At 40.9% G+C, this 26,244-nt stretch overlaps 1 protein-coding gene across 2 annotated transcripts in view; it reads left to right on the top strand.

The window, feature by feature from the left end:
* The window catches only part of ARHGEF26 (Rho guanine nucleotide exchange factor 26), a 133,742-nt gene extending 107,756 nt beyond the window's left edge, over positions 1–25,986 (top strand). Inside the window, exons 12-15 of one of the 2 annotated variants that reach the window (XM_017522903.2) lie at positions 6,166–6,375; positions 20,993–21,060; positions 22,670–22,774; positions 23,522–24,714. In XM_017522903.2, the coding sequence (XP_017378392.1) occupies positions 6,166–6,375; positions 20,993–21,060; positions 22,670–22,774; positions 23,522–23,664 (526 nt within the window). In that variant the 3' untranslated portion in view covers positions 23,665–24,714. Of the gene's footprint in view, positions 1–6,165; positions 6,376–20,992; positions 21,061–22,669; positions 22,775–23,521 lie in introns of both variants that reach the window. The other variant, XM_017522902.2, reaches the window with a different exon arrangement.
* The last annotated feature ends 258 nt before the right edge of the window (positions 25,987–26,244 follow it).

The raw sequence follows: 26,244 nt of genomic DNA on the forward strand, positions 1-26,244 counted from the left end.
CCACACCTCCACCTTCCAGGTTCAAGCAATTGTCTTGCCTCAGCCTCCTGAGTAGCTGGGATTACAGGCATGTGCCACCACGCCCGGCTAATTTTGTATTTTTAGTAGAGACAGGGTTTCACCATGTTGGTCAGGCTGGTCTCGAACTCCCGATCTCAGGTGATCTGCCTGTTTTGGCCTCCCAAAGTGCGGGGATTACAGGTGTAAGCCACTGCACCCAGCAGAAAAAGCCATTTTTTTAAACACCTAATCACTTTACTGAATTCAGTCTCACTTGATAGTGTATTTTCAGTCAGTGATGTCATCTGCAGAGAATTAATTGTTAGAGGGCAGAAAAGGCATTCCATTATCAGGACTTCAGTTGCTTCCTTAAGGAGGCACAGACACCTAGAGTGATGATAGCAGTCACGTCTATGTATTTTTAATTAAATTATTTTTTTTTACTTGTAAAATGATTCAACCTTGTAAAAAATTATCAAATACAAACATACCTATAATCCATACTTAACAGATACTAACTTTTTGCCATATTAGAGTCAGATCCCCCCCTTTTTTTTTTTTTAACAAAAAAATATATAAAACACTTCAGATTGGCTGGTCGCAGTGGTTCACGCCTGTAATCCCAGCACTTTGGGAGACCGAGGTGGGTGGATTGCTTGAGGTCAGGAGTTTGAGACCAGCCTGGCCAACATGGTGAAACCCTGTCTTTAAAAATAAAATAAAATAAAAAAATAAAAACACTTCAGATTACCTAAAGTTCTTCCACCATCAGCCCTTCTTCCTCTTCTTCCCCAGAGTACCTGCTCTGCTGAAGTTGGCATCTCTTATTCCTGTGCAAACTACTGCATATGCATATATGTAGCTTTGGTATTTTAAAAATGTATGCAAGTTATATGCAAATTTTAAATGCCTTCCTGGTTTCAAGGTAATAAATATATGCTAAGTATGAAAATTCTAACCTTTATAGAAATTATGGGACAGAAACTTAAAGGGCTACATAAGAATCTCCTTAAGAAAGCCACTGCTAACAATAACGTGTATCATTTTTCTGCCCTTGATATTATGCTGCATATAGTAGAACCAAACACTGTCTGACCTGCTTAACAAAGAATGCCTTCCAGAGGAAAAACACAATTAGAATATGTGTTTATCATCATATCCTTTTCTCTACTAGTAGTTCTTTATTTTGTTAAAAGCCAGAAAAGAAAGAAATCTCGACAAAGGTTACTAGGACCTTAAGTAGATTTCAACAGAGGAACCCATCACTGTTTACACTCCAAGCAACAGATTTACATAGATTTGATTCAGTTGAAGCACCTGATAGGAGCCACTGCTTTCACAATGCAGATGCCTTGATGAGCACATATAAGACAATCAAAGGAAGTCTCCATATAAACTTCTCCATGCAAGGAAAGATGGTTTTTCCATTTGCCCTTTTCTGAGCACTTTAACTTCCTCGTTACATGTTCCAAATTGTTTCAGAGGCTATGTAAACCATATGTTTGTTAAATGAGAGAGACAAATATGGGGAAGTCTGATTAGCATCAGCTTCCCTCAGGAAAGGAGTTTCTTTCCCAACCCTGTTTAGCCTGCTCCACACTTATTAGACATGCGTAAGTAAGCAGAGGTGGGAAATGGGCTTTAAATAGGTGCACCTGGCTATAGAGGGTCCTCTCCTCTTTCTACTGAACACACGTTTTAACCGTCACTCTCTATTAAGAAGATAGTAGGTATTGGCTGACAGTAAGAACAAATTTCATTGAGTTTATCAGTAATCATTCAAATCTTCATGAGATAAAGTGTGTAAGTGTGTATGTGCATGTGTGAGAACATCAAGAGCTAGCAAGCAAGAGTGAGATGCTTTTCAATTTTTGTTCTTTTTTTCAGTTCTTTTCTTTCTTCTTTTTTTTTTTTTTTTTTCTCTTGAGACAGAGTCTCGCTTTGTTGCCAGGCTGCTGGAGAGCAGTGGCTCCATCTCAGCTCACTGCAACCTCCACCCACCGGGTTCAAGCAATTCTCCTGCCTCAGCCTCCCAAGTAACTGGGGCTACAGGTTCACACCACCACGCCCGGCTAATTTTTGTATTTTTAGTAGAGATGGAGTTTCACCATGTTGTCAGGGTGGTCTCAATCTCTTGACCTTGTGATCCGCCCACCTTGGCCTCCCAAAGTGCTGGGATTACAGGCACAAGCCACTGCACCCAGCCTCTGTTTTTTTTTTTTTCTTTCAGTTTTTGTCCCACTGGGTTTGAATTAGGTATCCAATAAAGATAAATCTTTTACTTCACTACTATTAAATGGAATTGTTTCTTTTTTTATTAGAGCCCCTAAAAGAGCAGTAAAGGTATAACACCTACATTATTTATTACATAATACGGAAGTTTACTGGCCTAGATCAAATAACAGTATTGGATATTGGATGATTGGTAGTAAATCACTTTTAAAACAAACAAACAAAAAGGGCCGGGCACCGTGGCTCGCGCCTGGAATCCCAGCACTTTGGGAGGCTGAGGTGTGCAAATCACAAGGTCAGGAGTTAGAGACTAGCCTGGCCAACATGGTGAAGCCCCCTCTCTACTAAAAATACACAAAATTTGTTGGACGTAGTGGCAAGCGCCTGTAATCCCAGCTACTTGTGAGGCTGAGGCAGGAGAATCGCTTAAACCCATGAGGCAGAGGTAGCAATGAGCCGAGATCACGCCACTGCACTCCAGCCCTGGCTACAGGGTGAGACTCCATCTCAAAAAACAAAACAAAAAAGGCCAACACGTTTCCTGCATTTTATATTGGACTTAGAAGTCCAGTGGACAAAAATCCTTGTTCAGGTGTATTTAATGACACACTTATGCAGATGTGTGGAAATAAATACTTGAGGTGAAATCATATAGCTATGATTAGAGCCACCAGTTTATCATTCAAACTGGACATTTGAGAGGACTGTAGGCATAAACTGAGCCCAGCAGCCACCCTGGCTCTTAATCAGTGACATTGTAGTTGTCATTGCTTAAGAGAACAACTAATAAACATTTAAAAACATCTACTTCTGTCTTTATCCCCAAAAGACAAAAATTTAAAGCATTGATGGCTCTTGAATGAGAAAACAAAACTGGGTGGACACAGTGGCTCATGCCTGTAATCCCAGCACTTTGGGAGGTCAATCACGTGAGGTCAGGAGTTTCAGACCAGCCTGGCCAACATGGTGAAACCCTGTCTCTACTAAAAATACAAAAATTAGCCACATGAGGTGGCACATGCCTGTAATCCCAGCTACATGGAGGCTGAGGCAGGAGAATTGCTTAAACCTGGGTGGAGGTTGCATTGAGCCGAGAGTGCACCACTGCACTTCAGCCTGGCAACAGAGTGAGACTCCATCTCAAAAAAACAAAACAAAAAAACCTTAAGTAGTTTATTCATATTAGCTTATATTCATTTTCTGTAAACCCTTGGTCTTGAATTCTATTGGAATGACTTGATAGGTGAAACCACTTTATGTTGACAACTTTTTGGAACTTGAGTCATCTCAAATGATGACTTTTTAGCATATACATTTCTTTGACTTCTATTTCTTTCGAAATACCTACGATACCTATGCACATGTCATTGTTTAGGGCCTTACCCCATGTTCACAATATTAAGTTGCTTCCATTTCTGTTTCTGAAGCGGAATTGTTTTTAAGTGGAAACAGGTGCCTTTGACTAACAGGTTATCTTTTTTAACTTGTAAATTGGACCAAAAGAGTAATCAGAAGAGGCAGAGAGAAAATGGTAGCAAGGAAGCCTCAGTTCATCTTTTTCTCTTGTTTTTGATGCTGTTGCTGTTGAGGTTTTGTTATGTTTGCCGCTTTACCTGGTTTTTGGGTTTTATACTGAGTTCTGTGCTGTTAAATGCATGTCTGATATAGTATCTATACAACATTATAAACTTGTTCTATGCTGCTAAAAATTGACTGCTTTGTTTCTATAAACCTATTCTTTTAAGAAATAACCATATTTGTTTGTAAAGTGTATTATTCAGCTTTCTCTTTGTAAACATCACATCTGCTTTGATAAGTCTTATTTTGGATGTAACAAATATTTGACATATCCAGGTGTGGGTGTGCTGGTCTGTAGGCAATCTCAGGAGAGTTTTGGAGATAATCATGCCACACAAACTTTTAGTTAATACAGATTACTATCCTAGGAACAATTAGGCTTGATCAGAAGGCAGTATTTTGCTTTTATAGATAACTGCATTTACTGTTTTTTGAGGGGAGAATTTATCAAACTAAATTTTAGAAAAGATTACAGTTTTTCAAGGAACATTACAAAGGAGTGGTTGACAGATATCCACTGCTGAGTAAAATTAATTCCAAGAAATCTTGAGCAAAGTGTCCTGTTTTGAAATTCCTAGTGTACTTGATTAGGTACAAGGATTTTTCTTTTCTCTAAGCTCCCCTGACTTCATGCATTTGCATTTATTATTAAATGAGGTAATTATTTCATGTTCCTAGAGTATATTAGAATTTATTGCGTATTCATCCACTATGTGACAATTATTTATTGAGTGCTCCCATGTTTAGCTGCAAGGGTGCGGGTGCAGAATGGAGGAAAAGCTGTATATAACCAGGTTTGGGATTTGCTAGGCAAGTACTATCAAGGAGATAAACATGTATGCAAGACATAATTATAACTAAGTGCCAAGAAATCCAAGCTAGGTAATTTAATATGCAGGAACAAGAGGATATGAGGGAATTAAGGATGGCAGGGAAAGGTTGTAGGGTCAGTGGGTTGCAAGAACTCAGGTGGGTTAAATAATGGTTGGTGTTGAGGACTACAGGAGGTGAGCTGGAAAGAAAGGCTGTGCTGGTGAGAGAGTGGTGTGTTTGATACTAGGATTACAGAGAGGTTGTAGTTGATGGTGATGACAAGGACTAAGGTACAACCATGGATTTGTGGGTGAAGTAGAGTAGAAAACAAGATCATTGGAGGAGAGTAAGTCAGAGAATTGAGGGTACAGGGTAATGGAAAGATCCTTTACATGGGAATTCCAGAAGAAAGTAGTGTTGGGGACTTGATGTAGATGACGACAGAGAGAGAGAGAGAGAGAGAGAATGAGAGAGAGTGTGTGTGTGTGTGTGTGTGTGTGTGTGTGTGTGTGTGTGTGTGTTTGTCTGTGAAGAAGTATTGTGGACAGAGAGCCAGCAATAAAACTCAAGGGGGAGGATTGGGAATGATCCAGAGGTCTATAGATGACTATGGTTATGAGTTAGAGACTGATGGCATGAGCTTCAAAGCTGATGTTTTTTCGGGAGGAGGAAGTGATGATTGTATAGAAGCAAGAATAAAAAGCAGGCAGGCAGAGAGCTCTCAGGAGATGCCTTGTCCTGTAGGGAGAGCCAAGTTTCTTTTAAGGCAAGAATGTGAAGGGAAGGTTCAGGGATGGGGCCAAGTATTTAGAAGACTTTACTGCATTCCCTAAATGAGGAAATTGCATTCCCAGAGGGCATGGTGGAAGGTGTTCAGGAACCAGCTGAGGAGTGGAAAAAGGTGGAGTGTAGGAGAATGAAGGATATTGGGGGGGGGGGGTCCTGAGTCTAAGTGGGAATAGAGAGTGTGATGGGATTAGTCCTGGTGGTTTCTGAAACAGGTGGTGAGGCTCTGGGTGTGGGACAGAAGATGGGTTGGGTGTCTTGCCAGAAACAAGCAGACCTCTGGGGCTCTTCTCTCCAATGCATGATCATTTGGAGATGGGTGTTTTAGGGGTAAGGTCTTGTTACCCAGAGCATGAGTAGATTTGGGGCTTATTTTGCAAATGGAGATGTGGAAGCTGGGGAGGTATACCAGCTACAACATTACCAAGATGAATGCAAGGATCACATAACAGTTCCAGGATGATGTCAAATGAAACCCAGAGGCTTTTATTTTTTATTTTTTTTTTATTTCTTTTATACTCGAAATGCAATTTAGTATTTACATACATAAAAATAGTAATTAGGTTTAATTGGAGGGGGTTACATTGAATCATAATCAGTAGATAGAATTCCAATTCATATTTTAAAATAAGTCATTCTCTCCCTCTCCTTCCTGCCTACTCCTTGCCATTTCCACCAAAATGTGCCATGAAAACTGACAGTGTCACAGTCTTATCTGCTGAATAATTGACATGTTCTTTTCCCTTTCCTTTATAGTGAAGAAAGTTACAACGTCAATGATTATTCCTTAAGAGATCAGCTATTGGTAGAATCTTGTGACAATGAAGAGCTTAATTCTTCTCCAGGAAAGAACAGCTCCACAATGCTTTATTCAAGACAGAGCTCTGCCAGTCACCTCTTTACTCTGACAGTTCTTAGTAACCATGCGAATGAGAAAGTGGAAATGCTGCTAGGAGCTGAGACCCAGTAAGTATATGTGGGAAAAGGATCCGAAATATCTGGTAGTATCTCCCTGACCTGATTTCCTTTGGTTTACAGACTCCCTAAAACAGCAGCTACTTTTCATGTTTTTGTTGAGCACCTACTATTTGCTAAGCATGGCCACTGGGTGCTTTTTACACTGGGTGCTTTTTTTATTCTGTTCTTTTCATTATAATCTTCTTACAGGAGATGAATGTTGTTATTTTTGTCCCTGTAACTCCTGATAGGCTGGGCATGGTGGCTCACACCTATAATCCTAGCACTTTGGGAGGCTGAGGCGGGTGGATCACCTGAGGTTGGGAATTTGAGACCAGCATGATCAACATGGAGAAACCCTGCTCTCTACTAAAAATAAATTAGCTGGGTGAGGTGGCACATACCTGTAATCCCAACTACTTGTGAGGCTGAGGTAGGAGAATCGATTGAACTTAGGAGGTGGAGATTGTGGTGAGCCAAGACGTCACTATTGCACTCCAGCCTAGGCAACAAGAGTGAAACTGTGTCTAAAAAATAATAAATAATAATAATAAAAAAAAGTCCTGATAGATACACTGTGCTTTAGATGATGTTTTTATTTTTATAGAGTGGTTCAAGAATAATTTTACCTTTTTCGTTCACAAAAAGATGACACACTATCCTTGGGGAATATGACTCAACTGGTAGTTTGAGTCTAGGCCATAAGCCTTCTTAGGTAATGGAATTGAGATCATTTCTCACTCACCTGCCTTCAACCAGAAAGCAGAAAGCCCAATGATTTCTGTCAAAAGAGCTACTCAGTTTACAAAAATATGCCAGTAAATCCTCTTTTTTTTTTTTTTTGAAACGGAGTTTCGCTCTTGTTACCCAGGCTGGAGTGCAATGGCGCGATCTCGGCTCACCACAACCTCCGCCTCCTGGGTTCAGGCAATTCTCCTGCCTCAGCCTCCTGAGTAGCTGGGATTACAGGCACGCGCCACCATGCCCAGCTGATTTTTTTTTGTAGTTTTAGTAGAGACGGGGTTTCACCGTGTTGACCAGGATGGTCTCAATCTCTTGACCTCGTGATCCACCCGCCTCGGCCTCCCAAAGTGCTGGGATTACAGGTGTGAGCCACCGCGCCCGGCCAGTAAATCCTCTTTCTAATCCAGAGTTTATAGAAGAGCAAGACAGGCATCCTGTTTGTGCCTGCAGTTTCTCCAGTGGTTAGGATGCAGTTAGTTCTCATGTTGGATGAGCTGGGGTGGGTTTAACTTTCAAGTCCACCTCAGTGATTTTTTTTGGTCCACTTAGGGATTGTTGACCAATTTATTTGTTTGGAAATGAGAAACTTCTGTTTGCAATAATCATCAATATTCTGTTGGGTCAGAGAGTGGAACAGTGGAGGGAAAGGAGAAATTTTTTGTCCTCTCAAATTCCTGCCTTCCACTCCATCTCTGCCAAGGTTCCTAAATGGTGTGGTTAAAATGGATCAGCAGCTGGTGAATAACAACCCTAAAACTGTAGCAAGATCTTAGAGAAAGTGATCCCAAAGAGCTATCTTTAAGAGTGATTATAGAGCCGGGCATGGTGACCCATGACTCTAATCCCAGTACTGTGGGAGGCCGAGGCATGTGGATTACCTGAGGTCAGGAGTTCGAGATCAGCCAGACCAGTATGGAGAAACCCCTACTAGAAATACAAAATTAGCCAGGCATGGTGGTACATGCCTGTAATCCCAGCTACTCGGGAGGCTGAGGAAGGAGAATCTCTTGAACCTTGGAAGTGGAGGTTGCCGTGTAGCTGAGATCACGCCATTGCACTCCAGCCTGGGCAACAAGAGTGAAACTCCGCCTCAAAAAAAAAAAAAAAGTGATTTTAACAGTGTTCCTAGATGAATAAAGGGAATATTAAAGAAAAATTATTCAAAGACACTTGCTAAAGCACACTAAGGTAGCCTTTATTCAAGACCATCCTAATAGGTTCAAGGACCATCGCAACAAGATCTTGCAGTGCAGGAGAGAGATTGAACTCAGCTCTGAATACAGCATGGTCAAGTGGGAATTTATAGCCATGGAGCAGGTTGGAGGTCCATGGGTGGAAAATTACTAAGAGGAAATATCAGGGTTAAGGGAGATTCTGGCTAAACTAACCGAACAGGATTCTTGCTGACGACAGGCCAGGGTGATTAGACATCATAACCTGTGGGATGATGGAGAATAATGAATCTTATCAGATATTGAGGATGGGGTGGGGGATATTCTTGCAAAACTGAGTTAGTAGAGTTCTTTGCTAAAACTGGATTTTATGAAGAACTGTACAGGTGAGCCTGGGAGAAGGTACAGAAGTCTAACTAAAGTTTGGCCAAGCAAAGAATCTTTATCAAGAGACTTAAAAAAGTGTGAAAATTACAAGGCATCCACATAAAATGTCAAATTTTTTAACATCTTTTGGCCCTAGAAGTAACATTTCACAGGCTGGAGAACACCAAGGACAGGTTGGTGAAAGCTATAGAATATTCCAGGTGAACTGGAGAGTTCACCAAGGTATTGAAAAAATGAATATATTTCATAAGGCTACAGCTACCGTAGATAGTGATTCCTCTGATGGATCTTGGCAAAGTAAATTAAAAGCCTTCTGGAAAAGATTCACCTTGTAGATTTCATCAAAAACATTCATAATTCTTGGGAGGAGATCAACATACCAATATGAACAGGAGTTGGGAAAAGTCGATTCCAACTCTCATGGATGACTTTGAGGAGTTCAAGACTTCAGGAGGAAGCAACCGCAGATGCAATGGAAATAGCGAGAGAACTAGGTTTAGAAGAGAACCCTGAAGATGCAGCTGAATTGCTGCAATCTCATAATAAAACTTGAACGAATGAGGAGTTGCTTCTTCAGGTTGAGCAAAGAAAGTGAAGATGCCACGAACATTGTTGAAATGACAACAAAGGATTTAGAATATTACGTAAGCTGAACTGATAAACCAGTGGCAAAGTTTGAGAGGATTGTCTCCAATGTTGCAAGAAGTTCTGCAGAGGGTAAAATACTATCAAACAGCATTGCATGCTATACAGAAATCTTTCAGGAATGAGAGAGTCAATTGATGTAGCAAACTTCATTGTCATCTTAATTTAAGAAACTACCACAGCGACCCAAACCTTCAGCAACCATCACCCTAGTTAGCAACCATAAAAAAAAAAAAAAAAAAAAAGGGAGCTTCATCCTCATGTGTTTGTTTACAAAGCAAAAAAATGCCTTTATCTGAGGTCCCAGAGTTCTTCCACTGAAGGTGCTGAAAAGCGCTGATGGCATTCCAAGCATGCCCCTCTGTGTTTGTGGCTCAGGGGAGGTGAGCTTGGGTGAGAGTGTGCTTGCTGCTCTGTGAGGTGACCAACAAATGATACACCCAAGACCAGGGCCAAGGGGAAGCATTGCTTGAACTCCAAAAGTGGTTTAAACCCCTTCACCAGTGAGGACAAACCTAGACTTTCTTTGTGTGGGGAAACATCTCTTAAAAACAGAATTTTTAGTACGCCTGTGCTTTGGATATTATATGACTAAGGACGAGAACAGCTTAAACACTTGGGAGATTAGTACTTTTCCAGTGTTACAGAGAATTCTCAGAAACTAGAGACTTCCCTTTCCCCATATCATTAGTAATGGTGAAAGTGTTGCTGGTTTTGCCTTGTGTTTTCCTTTTCTTCCAGTTTACAAGGATTGTTTGTTTTCTTTATTCAGGCTTGCCAACATCTCAACAGAGATTTTCCTGACTGCCTCATTCATAATTTATGTAATCTCCACCACTCGTTTCTGAGATTATTCCAAGAGAGTAGGAGGTGAACTGACATGTTCAGTTTATTTCACGCCAAGGCTAGATCCTTTCCTGGGACATTCTGTAGCATTTGTTCCATCTTTTTGCCTTTCATTCTTGCCAAAGACTGAATAGTTGTTCATTTCCTCAATCAGACATGTTCTCAGAATATTTAGTCATGTCACTTGTAAACCCGTGGGTCTGACTCATATTTGTAGTTCTTTAATTAATAGCATGAGGACATTCCAGAAGGGGCATGGAACAGAGGTCTCCCTGGGTACAGAAGGAGTGTCTCTCTCATTCTCTTTGCCCTCACCCTCAATTACAGTTGAGAAGTAAATAAATGGACATGCTTTCTTTCTTTCTTTTTTTTTTTTTTTTGAGATGGAGTTTAACTCTTGTTGCCCAGGCTGGAGTGCAATGGTGTGATCTTGGCTCACCACAACCTCTGCCTCCCAATTTGAAGTGATTCTCCTTCCTCAGCCTCCTGAGTAGCTGGGATTACAGGCATGTACCACCATGCCCGGCTAATTTTCTGTTTTTAGTAGAGGCAAGTTTTCTCCACGTTGGTCAGGCTGGTCTCGAACTCCCGACCTCAGGTGATCCGCCCACCTTGGCCTCCCAAAGTGCTGGGACTACAGGTGTGAGCCACTGCTCCCGACCCCAGACATGCTTTCCAGACAGAAAATAGCATTGGTGTTGAAAAAATAGCAACCAAACACTCAACTTTCCTTAGAAAAAAAAAAGGCTATTTAAAAACCTGGCAAATTGTTACGTGCCATATTTGGAAATATAGCTCTGGGCTTCCTAGTTTTGAGCAGTTAGAGTTTTGATCTGCATAGAATTTGCTTCCAAGATTCGTGAAAGGCATCAATAAGTATATGTTGTTTAGGTTTTCTTTTATCTCTTATTTGATTAATATGGCTCATTAATCAAGAAAAACAAGGTTTTCACTACTACTCTGGCCTTAAGTCATTGAAGAACTTAAGACCAGTCAGGTAGATCTTTTCACTACTTACTCTTTGACCTGTAGAATAATGAATTTTACACCTGATTATTTACCTTCTTTGAAAAACTAGAGGCCACCTGAGGATATTTGACATGTAAAATCAGCAGTAGGAGGGGTGCAGCTGTTTGGCACAAGAACAATTTAACTTCATAAGACAGTAAAATTGTGGAAGAAAAATCAGTGGCTTTGATTACATAAAGAATGCAGAAATGCTCACCAAAAGGAGATGGGGCAAACAGCAAGCATCTGGGATGTGCCAGGTACCAAGCCAGCTATAGAACATGACAAAGGGACCCTTGGGTGTTTCTAGAGGAAGATAGACTTTTGAGCTGAAGAAAGCATATAGATACAGGTGGTCAGACATTTTGGTTTTCCCAGAATCACTAGTTCAAGTTTAGGTCTGTTTTCCTGGTGAAATTATGAATGATATTCTTTTTGACTCTCAGAAGGTTCTTGAAGAATGAAATATATGGTGACCCTAATTATGTATAATTATAATATTATAAAATAAAATATAACTAAATTATAAACATATACACATATTTTTAATTATATATATGGTTCAGCTCTCTCATTTTCTTCCCCTATGTGAAGTGAGACTCACAAAGGCCATACAGGAAGTGAGTTATTGCCAAAGCTGGAGCTAGAATCTGGCCTTCCTGACAGTCTAGCACTGTTTCTAGTCTTCCTATTAGCACTGTTTCTAGTAATAAATTTTAATCTTTTTACAAAGAAGCTGCCAGCCAGTAGGCTGTTCCACCCCTACTTCGCCGCTCAGTTTGGCTTGTTCTAGATTTGGAAGGAAAACTCCAGGAAGTCAGTTACTATTAACTGTGGGAAACTACTAAAATATAGAATTTTTGAGTCCAAAGACTTTATTGTTTTCTGTTTTTTTTTTAAGACAGAGTCTCACTTTGTCGCTGGGGCTGGAGTGCAGTGGTACAATCTCGGCTCACTGCAACCTCCACCTCATGAGTTCAAGTGATTCTTTCTCCTGCCTCAGCCTCTCGAAGAGCTGGGATTCCAGGGGCCCACCACCACACCTGGCTAATTTCTTTATTGTTAGTAGAAACAGATTTTCACCATATTGGCCAGGCTGGTCTCTAACTCCTAACCCTCAAGTGATCTGCCCGCCTCAGCCTCCCAAAGTTCTGGGATTTCAGGTGTAGCCACTATGCCTGACCTAAATCCATAGGCTTTAAAAAGGAAAAAGTTTGTGGAAATCTAGATGTTAAATTTATGATCTTATGTGGGTTGGAAGATTTTATAATAAAATGCTAAATAGATATTGCATCCCCAAAATTATTTTCCATGTTAAACTTTCTTTTTTGTTCCTTTGCCTGTGTTTTTCATACTTCTTGGAATGCCCTCTTCAGGCCTCCTCAGATGGCCAGATACCTCCTCTTAGGGCCCATGTCAAGTGTACCCTCTGCTGAGGAAGGCTCTCAGTACTGCACACTGCAGTCTCATCCTGAGAATTCCTGGTGCTTGCTGTGTGTGCCACTGTTTGTTCACTTTTCCTGTCATGTTTCCTGTCTCATCCATGGTCTTCACTGCATGACTCCAAACGCCCAGCCTGCTCCTACATCCTTCCTTCCCTTTACAGAACTTCTCAGGAGAATGGCCTTCATTTCTCCAGACTAATTAATTAAGTGGATTTTTTTTTTTTCAAGCCAGAGTTTGGCTATAATTGCCCAGGCTGGAGTGCAGTGGCACAATCTCAGCTCACAGCAACCTCCGCCTCCTGGGTTCAAGCAATTCTCCTGCCTCAGCCTCCCAAGTAGCTGGGATTACAGGTGCCCGCCACCACGCCCAGCTAATTTTTTGTATTTTTAGTAGAGATGGGATTTCACCATGTTGGCCAGGCTGGTCTCAAACTCCTGACCTCAGGTGATCTACCTGCCTTGGCCTCCCAAAGTGTTGGGAAGACAGGCGTGAGCCACCACACCCAGCCAATTCAGGGATTTTTGTCGGGCAGCTACTTTCTGTGAAGTGCTATTCTCAGTGCTGGGATGTAGCAGGGAACCATACAGAGATCAGATCTCTGCTCTTAGGCCCATATCCAAGTGAAGGCCCGATCCCCTTGGGCTTCCTCCTCTTAAGAAGGGTGACTTTGGATGGAAGGGAGCTTTTGCCAGTCTGCCTGAGCAAATGGCCTGCAATGAGCTGGGATGATAGGAAAGCATTTCTTCTTGATACAATTAAAAATAAAGGATTATTTCAGGTAGTGGTAAGTTCAGTGAAGACTCTAAAGCTGGCGATGTGATCCAGAGTGAGTGCTAATTGGGGCGGGGATGGGGATATGCACTCTAACTTAGGTGGTGCAGGAAGACTTCTCTTAAGAGGTGATATATGAGCTTTGAATGAAAAGGAGTCAACCCTTCTGCATTAGGAAAATGCAGAGCCAGAATGTTTCAGCCAAAGAGAACAGCAAATGGAAAACCTCTAAGGAAACGAGTTTAGTGTTCTCAAACTTGGCTTAAAAATGGAGAACGTGGCTGGAGCAGAATAAACCAGGGAGAGGGTAGCAGTCAATGGGTAACAAAAGCCAGTTCATCTAAGAGCAGAGCTACCCCATTGCTGTCTGTGGGCCATCAGTCCTCAGGCAGTTACCAGCCTGGTATGTGGGAAGCAGTTTGACATTTTTGAAGCATCAAAGCATGTGATGATTTTAACAATTTATTTATTTTTATTGCATTTCTAAAAACTCTTGGTCTGCAATGGATTCAAGGGGTGGGGACTGGTTCTCTACCAGAGATATTTCGAGAAGCACTGGTTTAGAGCCACATAAACCATAGCAGGGAGTTCCAGGAACAACAAGGGCTCTGGGGCAGGGGACAGAAGTTTGTTTCAGTGGGACAAGCAATGAGAACCCTAACCCCAATCCTGTTGGAGTAGTCAAAGGGAGTCCTGATGTTGGCTTGGACCATGGCATATAAGAGGAGATAGAAGTGTTATATTTTGGAGATAAAAACAACAGGACCAATGAATGGATTGGATGAGTTGGGGTGGCAGTAAGTGGAAGAGAGGAATCAATGATATTTAGATTTTTGGCATGAGCTGCTGGCACCATATGTTGAGTTGTTCCTTAATCAATCTTGGCGTGGCCTCTTCCTCTGGCATCCTGCTAAGTCCTCTCCATCAGATTAACAGGCTTCCTACTTTCACACCCAGTATTCCAGTCTTCCTCTTTGTCTACCTTTAGTATCCTTTAGTTTTATTGACCGTCCATCTCTTTCATGCTAACCCCCTTTTTTGAGGTTTTTTCTCAGCCTCTTATCTTTGCTCTTTTAGTTTGCCTGTCACACCTATGAGCATTCCTCTTCGCTGTATGTTCAGAAATGCAGCCTGTCCAAAACCAAACATCAACACTGCCCGTGGCTTTCCCCAACACACACACTTCTGTAAATGGTACTGTTGGCACTGTTTTGCATTATTCAGTCTGTAGACTGGGTGCTGTTTTTGATGCTTCTGTGTCAGAACAGATCCATCACCTGCCAGTTCTTCCTGTGTAAAAGTCTGTTTCATCTTTCCACATGTTTCCATTCCACTGCCCCCTTCCTAGGTCAGTCACATCATATTGAACTACCCTGATAGCCTCCTAGCCATTCTCCTCTCCCATCCCACTAATCCCTAAGCTCAGCTCTAGTCTTGTTCTCTCCTTGCTTTATACACAGCGAGTGGGTTCCCAATGAATATTTTTGGGATTGACCCATGATTATTATAACTAGCTTTTCTCTATCCAAGACAAGGTGGAAGAGTAACCAGGTGTGAAGAAAAGCTGCTTCCTATCTATCTCTATTTACTGCCCTTTTTGTTAACTGCTGGAGCAAGTTTTTCCCGGATTTTATTTGTTTTTCAATGTTTGCTGTTAAGGATTCAGTCAAATGTTTTTTAGAATGTACATCTAAGTCATGTATACTGTTATAGCTGTTTATCCATTACATGCCCTAAGTCATGGTATTATTAATTAGACAGTAGTCTGTGAAAAATACAAAAGCCTACCCTGTATAAAAGGACAAAGAAAGAATGTTTTACTACTGTCATTCCTTTTTTTTTTCCCTCTGGGCCTTTCAAGAGGAATGTGGGAGCCAGAGAGACCCCTTTGTCTGCCCTCATTAAAATGAAGCGCAGACAGCTGCAGCTGGCGCACACCACATAGCTGTGGCAAGTGGAGTCCTTGGCTTCCTGCATTTGCAGTAACATTTAGATGTCATTTGGGTGTAGTGTGTACCATCAGGAAACATCTAGGGCATGTTCACGATGAACGTAAACTGTCCTCACTCATTATATTTCAGATATAGGATATGATTACCTTAGCCCATTGTCAAATATCCATCTCAAAACTTCTTCCTCATAGAGCTAGAAGCATAATAAATGTGGCTGGTGCTGTCAACCATCCAGACACCAATTCCTGGGTCTCCTGATAAAGGGGCATTGTTTGCAGGGAGTCTTTGAGCTTTTCCTGCGTCTGTTAATGATTTCATTAACAGGAAGTACATGGAATGGGATAAAATTGTAAATAGTGTCTCTAACACAGTCATATACTTCATCCTTTAAGAAAAATCACAACATAAAGAGGACAGTTTGCATGGAAAAATTTTACTTATTGTAGGGCACAGGATTTTTTTCCTTGTCAAATCTAAATTCTAAGCTCAGTAATAATCTGACATTTATCTAGTGCCTGTCGAAGGACTTGATCTTATGTGATCCTCACACCAACCCCAATAGGACAAGAGGTCTTTTGTCAGCAAGGAAACAGATCATTGACCCACTTCAGGTTAACTGAAGGATTCTGGATCAGACATTTTAGGTCCAAGCTAACAGAATGCGATAAACAAGAAATAATTGATTTAACTATATAGCATGTGACAAAAATCTAAATTTTAGAAATCTTAGTGGGTTAGGGATATTACTTTGCTTCAGGTAGATTTTTTAAAATTTAGCAAGTTGAGTTGGTATCTAGTTTTTTAAGGTCTTGTCTCAGCATTTTTAATAACTTTTTTTCATGCTATGGGTTTTCTTTTATGGATCAGTTTTCTAAACTAATCTAGTTGAATTGAATGTGTGAGAGAATGAACAAAAACAACCATCTTCACAATCCTACTCTTTACAAAGGTTTGAAGGACTTTTTTCGAAGCCTGTGGGTATAGAAAATTCAAAAGGAACCACAGGTAAATGTGTAGGCTGTGAGAAGAAACACAAACAGTAACTGGTCAAATGCCATTTGGGAGGGATAAATGGAAGGTTAAAGAGTAACTAAGGGCTCTTTTTTTATGTTGTGAAATCAGGAAAACCCTATTAGTGATGGAGTCCTCAGCCAGTGTTCTGTTCTTTATAGTCTCACCTACAGCCCTGCCTCTGTTACTTCAAAGCCTACTTCCTGCTTTTTCAGTCAGCATCTATCTTTTCTAGCTGATGCCTGGTATTCCATAAGAAGTGAGACTTTGCTGTATCTTTGACTTTTGTGCAATTAAGTTTAAACCTACTGTGCATAATTAATTATATGAGAGACAGGCCAAGGTGCTACCACAGCTGATAGGAAACCATAGAAACATCATTTCATGCCATGCCAAGAGAACTTGAGGGTTATGAAAAGACTGCATTTATGGATATATAAGTTAAAAGAGTCTCTTCTCAATTTAGTCTTCTTTCTCTACCTAGGTGAAATGTTTTGGTAGAGTGCTCCATTTCAGCACACTGCTTGCTGTATTGGGTTTTGTGAGTGTTTTCTGTGTGTTCCTTTGTATTGAGGGCTGTGAAGAGCAAGGGAGTCCAGTGTATTCACTCTGCACCCCCCACCCAACCCAGGGCCTGTGCAGAGTTAATGTGGGTGAAGGAAGAAGAGGTCAGGTTAGACTCGAAAGTTGATAATGCTGGCCAGGTGTGGTGGCTCATGCCTGTAATGCCAATACTTTGGAAGGCCGAGGTGGGTAGATCACGAGGTCAGGAATTTGAGACCAGCCTGGCCAAGATAGTGAAACTCTGTCTTTACTAAAAATACAAAAATTAGCCACGCACGGTGGTAATCCCAGCTACTTGGAGGCTGAGGCAGGAGAATTGCTTGAACCGGAGAAGTGAAGGTTGCAGTGAGCCGAGATCCCGCCGCTGCACTCTAGCCTGAGGGACAGAGCAAGACTCCGTCTCAAAAAAAAAAAAAAAAAAAAATGATTAAAGAGAAACTTGATATGCTGCAGGTGGACTTTAGTGCAACATTGTTTATTCTGTCATTTTGGGCAAAAGGAAAAGTCTACGAACTGGGTGTGTGGTAGATTTTGAATTCATCTTGTTTCCTATCGATATGTCCCTGAAAAAAAAGATGTCTGTGAGTCAGCCCTAGACTTGATACCTAAATTTAATAATGGGTAAGTCTATGCCCTGATTTTTCCTGTCCTTTTGAATCCATCTTACAACAACTTCGTTCCTGCTTTAGAAATGTAGTGGTTTCTGCTTCATAGCTGGGGAAGCTCCGTGGTGGGCTCTTGGAAGCCCCAAGGGAAGTCCCAAGGATTTGACAGCATCGAAGAGTGGGGTGGGGACTGACTCAACTGAAGCAGTTTCAAGAAGTGGTGCCTTTAAGTGATGGCAACAAGAAGTGTCTTGTTCTATCCTCTGGAGTCCCTGTGAGGGGCAGCCGTGTCTAAGGGATGCCATTAGCATCCAGGCAGCATGCCACAGAAGTGAAAGATTTCATCTGGACTTCTGGAAACTGGCGGCAGGGTGAAGCCACTGCTGAGACTGGCCCCTCACTGCTAGCGATGGTGTCTCTGTACAGGAAGATCTGCCTCAATAGCTCCAAGTTGCTCTAAATTGCTCCAGGAAGACAGCAGTATGGGCTGTGTATAACTTGTTTGGGTATGGCATTGAGACACACAAATGGGTCATTTCAGATTTCTCTTGGTGAGCAACTCTTCTATTTATGAAGTATTTAGTTTTTGATTGGGTTTGTACTTCGGAAATTCCACTTGAGCCTGAGTAAAAAATAGATCTTATTCCGAATAAAGAGATGATAGCAAAGATATAAGTGTTTACCTGGGAATTATTTTACATGAAGTTGTGCTTTGCTTATTTCTTGCAGAACTGTTGTACAGCCCTTTGTCCTGTATTAGAGAGAGAGGTTTGTGTGTGTGTGTGTGTGTGTTTTGAGACAGTCTTATTCTCACTCAGGCTGGAGTACAGTGGCGCAATCTTGGCTCACTGCAACCTCCACCTTCTGGGTTCAAGCAATTCTTCTGCCTCAGCCTCCCGAGTAGCTGGGACTACAGGTGCCCGCCACCATGCCTGGCTAATTTTGTTTGTATTTTTAGTAGAGACGAAGTTTCACAATATTGGCCAGGCCGGTCTTGAACTCCTGACCTTGTGATCCACCTGCCAAGAGAGAGGTTTTAAAAACAAGACAGGCTCCTTGGCTTCTATATAAATTGTGCATATTACTACTTGACACAACAAATTGACCACAGCCCAGCCTCATCTTAATCTTTGAAAAGTCTGTTTGGGTGTGGTGGCTCACGCCTGTAATCCTAGCACTTTGGGAGGCGGACGTGGGCAGATTATGAGGTAAGGAGTTTGAGACCAACCTGGCCAGTATGGTGAAACCACATCTCTACTAAAAAAATATAAAAATTAGCTGGGCGTGGTGGCGGGTGCCTGTAATGCCAGCTACTCGGGAGGTTGAGGCAGGAGAATAATTTAAACCCGGGAAGTGAAGGTTGCAGTGAGCCAAGATCGTACCGTTGCACTCCAGCCTTGGCGACAGGGCAAGACTCTATCTCAATAAAAAAGAAAAAGTCTGTCTTTCAAGATACCACAGTTTCCACCCTTCTTGCCTTCTATCATTATTTTGTAAACATCGGCTAGGTAACCCCACCTGTTTGATTTCAGACTGCCTGGGTTAGGTGCTTATCATACAGACTTCCGTTGTCCTCTGAAAAATAGAAATAATTTTGGTAATATTTTCTTTGCAAGATAGTTGTAAAAATTAGATGATACTTGGAATTGTTTAGTACTATAGCTGACGCATACATGCTTCAGAATATTATTTAGAACAAGGCCTAATTCCTGCCCTTCTGGAGTTTGTAGCCTAGTAAGAGAAGCAGATGAGTCAGTAAATGATTGGACTCAATATACGATGAGTTATAGTATTCATTCATTGGCAGATGTGTACTGAACCCCTGTTATGTGTCAGGCAGTGTTCTAGAGATAATACAGTGAACCAAACGGATAAGCTGCCTGCTTTTCTGAGGCTTACTGTTGATCAGCAGTGTAACAGAATTGTGCAGAGGGGATGACAGAATTATCAGACTGGGTTGGGGATGGAAGGATTGGCTTATGTATCAGAGGAGGCCCCTTGGAGGAAGTGAGCCTTGTGCTTTCAACCTTGAGTGGGTATATGTTGAGCAAAAGAAACCAAATACAAAAGCGTACACACTAAAGGATTTCATCTGCAGAAAGTACAAAAGAGGCATGGTAATAGAAATTCCATGGTAATGGAAAACAGAATAGCAGTTACCTTTGGACAGAGGTTATTGATTGGAAAGGGACAGAATGGAACTGCCCGGTGCATCCATGTCTTGACAAGTAAACACTGTGCACACTTCAGTTTATGCTATGTATGTTATTCCTCAATAAGAAATTTAAATGGCAATAATGAGTGGGCATATCTAGGTAAAAACAGAGGGAAGGAATAGGAAAGGCTGGAGCCAGTGTGCCGTGTTGCAGTGCAGTAAGTCCTCTCTGCCTGGATTAGAAGGACGCATATGGGGATGAAGATGGGGTGATAGCGACAAGCATCATTCAGGCTACTATGAGAGATTAGACTTTTTCCCCAAATGTTTGTCATGAAGGCATTTTTTCTTAAGAATATAGAGTGGCACAGTAGAAATTGACTTTGGTTTGAATCACTTGCCTCTGAACTTCTGTCTGGTCTTTGCATCCTTCAAATGGGCTTTTGGGAGGTTTATGTGAAATAGTGGATGTCACGTATCCAATACTGAGTAATCTATAAAGAAAAAAAAAAAGAAATAGTGGATGTAGAGTGTGGTGTCTGAATGTAGCATGTGTTTGATAAAAAACAGAGACTTAAAAGTCTGTATATGGTGGGGGCAGTATTAGTTGCAATTTTAATACTTGATTCTCAAAATAAAAAACTAGGGTAACTGCATTAGGTAGAACAGTCCTTGCTTATCTGAAACTTTTGATCCTTTAAATAATTTTTATGTAATTGTAACTTAATATTATATTAAAAGTATTTGTCATTTTTCCTGTACTCATTAAACCATTTTAGGCATTTGGGAACAGTATAAAAGTGGCCAAAGAATTTCTATTTCAGTAAGGCTCATATTTGGCAAAGTTAGTTGTATGAGGGTTGACACAACTAAATATGTCAAGTTTCTCATCTTTTCTGAAAGGTTTGAGTGAGTGGGAAGGGAAGAAGGGAGGAAGTTGAGAAATTAGTAGGATTTTTAAAAAATGAAACTTACCGCTTTTGAAATGTTAAACATCAAATTATGAGAATGCAAAATATCGTTTGGGGATATAGTGTGTTTGTGTAATCAGCTCCTTATTAACTTTTAAACTGTCATATGAGAGGTTCCTTTTAATCAGTTAACAAGCCAGTTCATTCAGAATCTTTTGACAATGATAGCTAGTCTCTTGCTTATTTTAGATTTCCAGATTATCACTTTTAAACAACTCTCACCCTGTTTTACCATACCTCTCTGGAGACTCTTTTTTCTGGAAATGGCTTTGCATTGGCTGTCTAGAACACACTCCATTCTGTGTTTATACACCTTGAATCTCTCAGTGGGATCTGCCTTCTGTTTTAGGAGTGAGAGAGCCCGCTGGATAACTGCCCTGGGACACAGCAGCGGAAAGCCGCCTGCAGACCGAACCTGTAAGTACTGTCAAGGGGAAGCCCATTTGGGAACATGGATGGTCTCTGCCCCCTGCTGGATGCCGGGTTACTAATGAGTTTACACCACCACAGTCCTTGCCTAAGTTTCCTCCAAGGTTTCCTTCCTTCTGCTTTACACCAGAAGGGTATGATCCTTGCTTTGGAAGTCAATGGGTCTGAATTCAAATCCAAGGTGCACTTCTTTGTTGTGGAAACATGGCAAATCATTGCTTAGCATTACAGAGCTATTTAACCATCTGTAAGTCAGTTACACCATTATACACATGGGGTTATTGTGAAGATAAATAATAAATGTTAAAAGCCCTACATGAACTGTAAAGCTTTTAAATTTTTAGCTGTTATCAATGAGCAATATAGTTAATAATGTTTAAGCCTTCTCCATACTGAGAGTCTGAAAAGTATTTTTAATCTAAAAGAAAATTAACAATTCTTTTTGACCTTCTAAGAAAGTGTGTTTCATTATTCTAGCGAATTAAAAACTGGTGCAGTAAAGGGTGGTGGTGTGTACTTATTAGCTTCCTAACTTTGATGCTGTGATTCCTTAGGTTATTACTGTTGGAAGATCAAATCCAAAGAATTAGGACAAAACATTATCCTGGAATCCTCAAAAATTACAGCTTTAAGCTTAGATTAAAAGCCAAAATGGTACGAAAGTTTCCTAAAATCAAGCTTTATATTAAAAAGCAAATTAAGTAAGAAGTCACATGTCAGCATTTCTGAGGAGGTCTAACATGACTTTTGATTGGAACTCCTTTTTTTTTGTTGGTGGTGTTTTTTTGAGATGGAGTCTCACTCTGTCTCCAGGCTGGAGTACGGTGGTGCAATCTCAGCTCACTGCAACCTCCACATCCCAGGTTCAACTGATTATCTTGCCTCAGCCTCCTGAGTAGCTGGGACTACAGGTGTGTACCACCACACCCAGCTAATTTTTGTATTTTGTTATATTTTTATTTATTTATTTTTTGAGCTCCCACTGTGTGGGAGGGGATTCCAGAAGGTTGGAAATCCAGTATTTTGTTTTTAGTAGAGACAGGGTTTCACCATGTTGATCAGGATAGTCTCAATCTCTTGACCTTGTGATCCACTTGCCTCAGCCTCCCAAAGTGCTGGGATTACAGGCATGAGCCACCGTGCACAGCCAGAACTCCTCTTATTTCTAAACTTTTTTGGAAGCTTTCATGTGCTGCTGCTGGGATGGGAAAACACTCTGATGAGATCCAGGAGAACTATGTCTATTGCAGATTTTGCATGGACTCAGCACATCAACACCTCTCTCATGCCTCAGTTTTCCTAAGGCAAAATGGCTATTTTCTGCTCCATTGTGTGACATGACTAATGACTCCTAATCAACCTGTTATTGAGGGGATTCATGCATCATAAAAGGCCTCTCAAATCTGAGGTTCTAAAATTCTAAAGCATATAGCCAAGTAAGGGAATTGCTAGAAAAGATGTTCGGCTTGTTAGAAGCCCAACTTGTTTCCCTCAGTGCTGGCCCTGAGTTGCAGAGAAAAACGAGTAAATGTACACTGTTGGATTGCACGTGTTTTTTCTCTGCTACTGAAAACTTAGTATGTCTTCTTTGCCGCAGCACTGACCCAGGTGGAAATCGTTAGGTCATTTACTGCCAAGCAGCCAGATGAACTCTCCCTGCAGGTGGCAGATGTTGTCCTCATCTATCAACGTGTCAGCGATGGTGAGTGGGAGCGTTCTTATGGGACACTCGTGTTCCGGGATTCAGAGTGCTATAGACCCGAGGAGTCTCATTTTGTCATCATTGCCTGTATCCCAAATCTTGATATGTGAATGTTTGATATTACATACATGTACTGCCTTCTCATCTCTAAGGCTAATTTTGTTGCTTCTCTGTTCTTACTCCTCCTCTTCCCCAAGACTTTATTCCCCAAATCAATGGTTTACCAGATGCCTAAAGATGACTTGGAGAGGTGTTTTGGGGACTTTGAAACATTTGCCTCTTCTCTTTTTGGGCTTTCCCTTCAGCTTTCTCATGTGCACCTGCCTCTCATCTATCTACACTTTATGATTCATCTAATTTGGTTTTGAATGTAGATGCAGTCATCTGACTTGTTATTCAAAGGGCAACCATGAAGTTTTCTTTGTTCTCCAGTCCCCCAGTGACCTAGTTCTCATCTCCAAAGATTCGTCCTTTCAAAAAAATTGTTTTTCCTGCTGTCCTTACCCAAAGCATCTCCTTTGCCAGGTTCAGATACTCAGCCTTCTCACTTCAGGGCCTCTGCTTAGGCTCTTTCCCTCGAATGTCATTCATTCCTCTTGAAACCTTTCCCTGTTTCATTCTCCTTACCTCTCATCATCCATGGCACCTAGCCTGGAGAGCGATGCTGCCGCTCAGCTTTTTCATATCCTGCTTGGAGCTGGCACACTCCAAATACTTGTTTGATGTGGACTCTGTTCTTTTTCACAGGCTGGTATGAGGGGGAACGACTGCGAGATGGAGAAAGAGGCTGGTTTCCTATGGAATGTGCCAAGGAGATAACGTGTCAAGCTATAATTGACAAGAATGTGGAGAGAATGGGACGCTTGCTAGGACTGGAGACCAACGTGTAGTCTCTCAGATGGTCTTTCGTTACTGCAAGATTTGCACGACACATAGTGGGCTGGTTGGTTCTGGGCTAGTTTTATTGTTAATTTTATCACAGCCTATTTAATTAAAAGAATGAAAACACTTGCCTTTAAGCTTGCCAGGTTGTTCTGCTCTCTCATGAGAAGAATTGTGGATACAGTTAGTTTGCACAGCTCAGTTTTTACCTAACCACACCCCTGCAGATCTCCTTAGAGGCTGAGCAGAATAGTTGAGCAGTCCACTTCAGGGATCAGGTCATCTCTGCTCCTCTTAATTTCACCATGTTCTGGCATTAAAAAACACATACCATATCCTGGTTTTCTCTATCCTTGCTTTACTAAGGTTACTGTTTCTCTTTAAACACCCTTGTATGGTTTTCCCAGCATTAGCAAGATTTTGTATCTGTAAGGAATGTCCGGTTTTGTAAATATTTTCCTCTTTTTTTAAAAATCTGATTCCAATGCTTTGTTGACTTCAAAAGGAACTGGTAGAGTTCAGAAGGTGAGCTGTTATGTTTTTCTAAACCTATTCCCAGGAAAGGGACATTGACACTTGAATTTTTGTCACCTTTTTTCCTCATTAGAAGGAAAGTAGAAAGCCTTACTTTAAGGATTTTTTTTTTTTTTAAATCCATCTCATCCCACATTGGCTTATACATAAGTATAGACTAATTAACCTAAACTACCTTTAACAACATAGAATTTAGATGGTTTCACATATGTGAGAAAACCATGAATATAGGACAGGGGTCCTATTCCCCAACCCCCCTGCCCCATGTCACCCAGGCTGGAGTGTGGTGGTGTGATCTCGGTTCACTGGGATCAAGTGATTCTCCTGCCTCGGCCTCCCAAGTAGCTAGGATTATAAATATGCCAACATACCCAGCTAATTTTTATATTTTTAGTAGAGATGGGATTTCACCATGTTGGCCAGGCCGGTCTTGAACACCTGACCTGAAGTGATTCGCCTGCCTCGGCCTCCCAAAGTGCTGAATTAAGGTGTGAATCACCATGCCCAGCCTACTTTCTAATTAAAAAACTTCCCAAATGAGCTGATTAAAAAACCAACGTGAGGCTGCTTTGCCTTCAATAATACCTGGTTTTCAGCTGTTCCAGTTTGTTTCCAAGTAGAAATTAGCTGGAATACACTATAGTAATCTCAAGAAAGGGAAAACTAGACCTTAAAAGATATCAAGAAGTCAGCTTGGTACCCAATTGAAACCTTTTGACCTTAGTGGGAATCCATTCTATTTGCACTAAAAGCCTTAACTTGCTGTATTCAGAGTCTCCCTTAACTGTGAGTTTCTGTAGAACTTTACTTTTTCCACTAGTGCACAGAGAGAGAAAGATTATTTTAGTAGTTGGTTTCATGGAGGTGATGAAGGTTGGGAGATTAAGAAGGGGGAAATGATTTTTACTGGCAGCTATAGTCCCTCTCTGTTCTATTTTCTTTAACAAAGAGATAAAACCTAGCAAAGTGTACATTATTGGAAGACTCATATCTATATGTGACATGTCCCAACTACTGTCTGCTAACTAGTTAAAATTGTAAAGTTACAGAAACCCAGTTGAGGGGTAAGTGTGCTTGGCTCAGACACCCTGCACCCTGCCAGCTCGGCAATGAGCCAGTGTGGGGCACTGGGGACTTTTAACCCTTGGATTACTCTCTTTGACCTGTGCATACATTCTTAGTGTAAAAGACATTTCAGGTCTGAGTGCCTTGAGGTCTGAGCAACTGTGTTAATGTAATAGCAATGGACCACAGTGAGAGGTGTCTTGGGGTTTGCAAAACAAGAATTCTGTCTCTTCTTTAATAATGTCACAGACTTTTTAAAGGAGAGGCTAACAGGTTGTAATTTAATGTCATGTTTTATTTAGGAAGGAAGGTAAATTTGTGCTTGCACGGGAATTATTTTGTATTATTTTTGCTAATATCCAGTTGAAGCTAAAAAGCAACTATATGAATTCTGTGAATTAATTTATAAGTAAAATGTTATACAGCTTTTGAAATACATGCATCTTATGAATCATAGTCTTATTTAGCAAGAAGATCAATGCTGTGTATTAAAGTGTTGTTATATGGCAAGTATTTAACACATTCAGTTTTTGATTTCAACCGTGAATTGTTGTAACATAACACAGTATTTTTATCAAACCTAGTTGTTTCTATGAACACCTACCTGCTCTGAATTGTACATTGACTTCATTACTAAAGAACAACAATGTTAATTTTTGTCCCAGTAAATTGAGACTGCTTGTATACTTTCAGAAAAATATGTGAATTTATAAAGATTTTGTAGATACTTGTCCTTTTGTGCTGGTGTCATTTATTTTACTCTAGGTTATTTTCAGTTAAGTATATAGTTTTCTGGATTTTTGGCCAAATCAGTGTATTTTCTTTTTTAAAAGTTATTTTTTATTATACTTTAAGTTCTGGGGTACATGTGCAGAACGTATATGTTTGTTATACAGGTACACATGCCAGGGTGGTTTGCTGTCCCCATCAACCCCTCATCCACATTAGCTATTTCTCCTAATGCTATCCCTCCCCCTCTCCCCACCCTC

This window comes from Cebus imitator, unplaced genomic scaffold, assembly GCF_001604975.1.
Source record: "Cebus imitator isolate Cc_AM_T3 unplaced genomic scaffold, Cebus_imitator-1.0 Scaffold25, whole genome shotgun sequence".
Classification (NCBI taxonomy): domain Eukaryota; kingdom Metazoa; phylum Chordata; class Mammalia; order Primates; family Cebidae; genus Cebus; species Cebus imitator.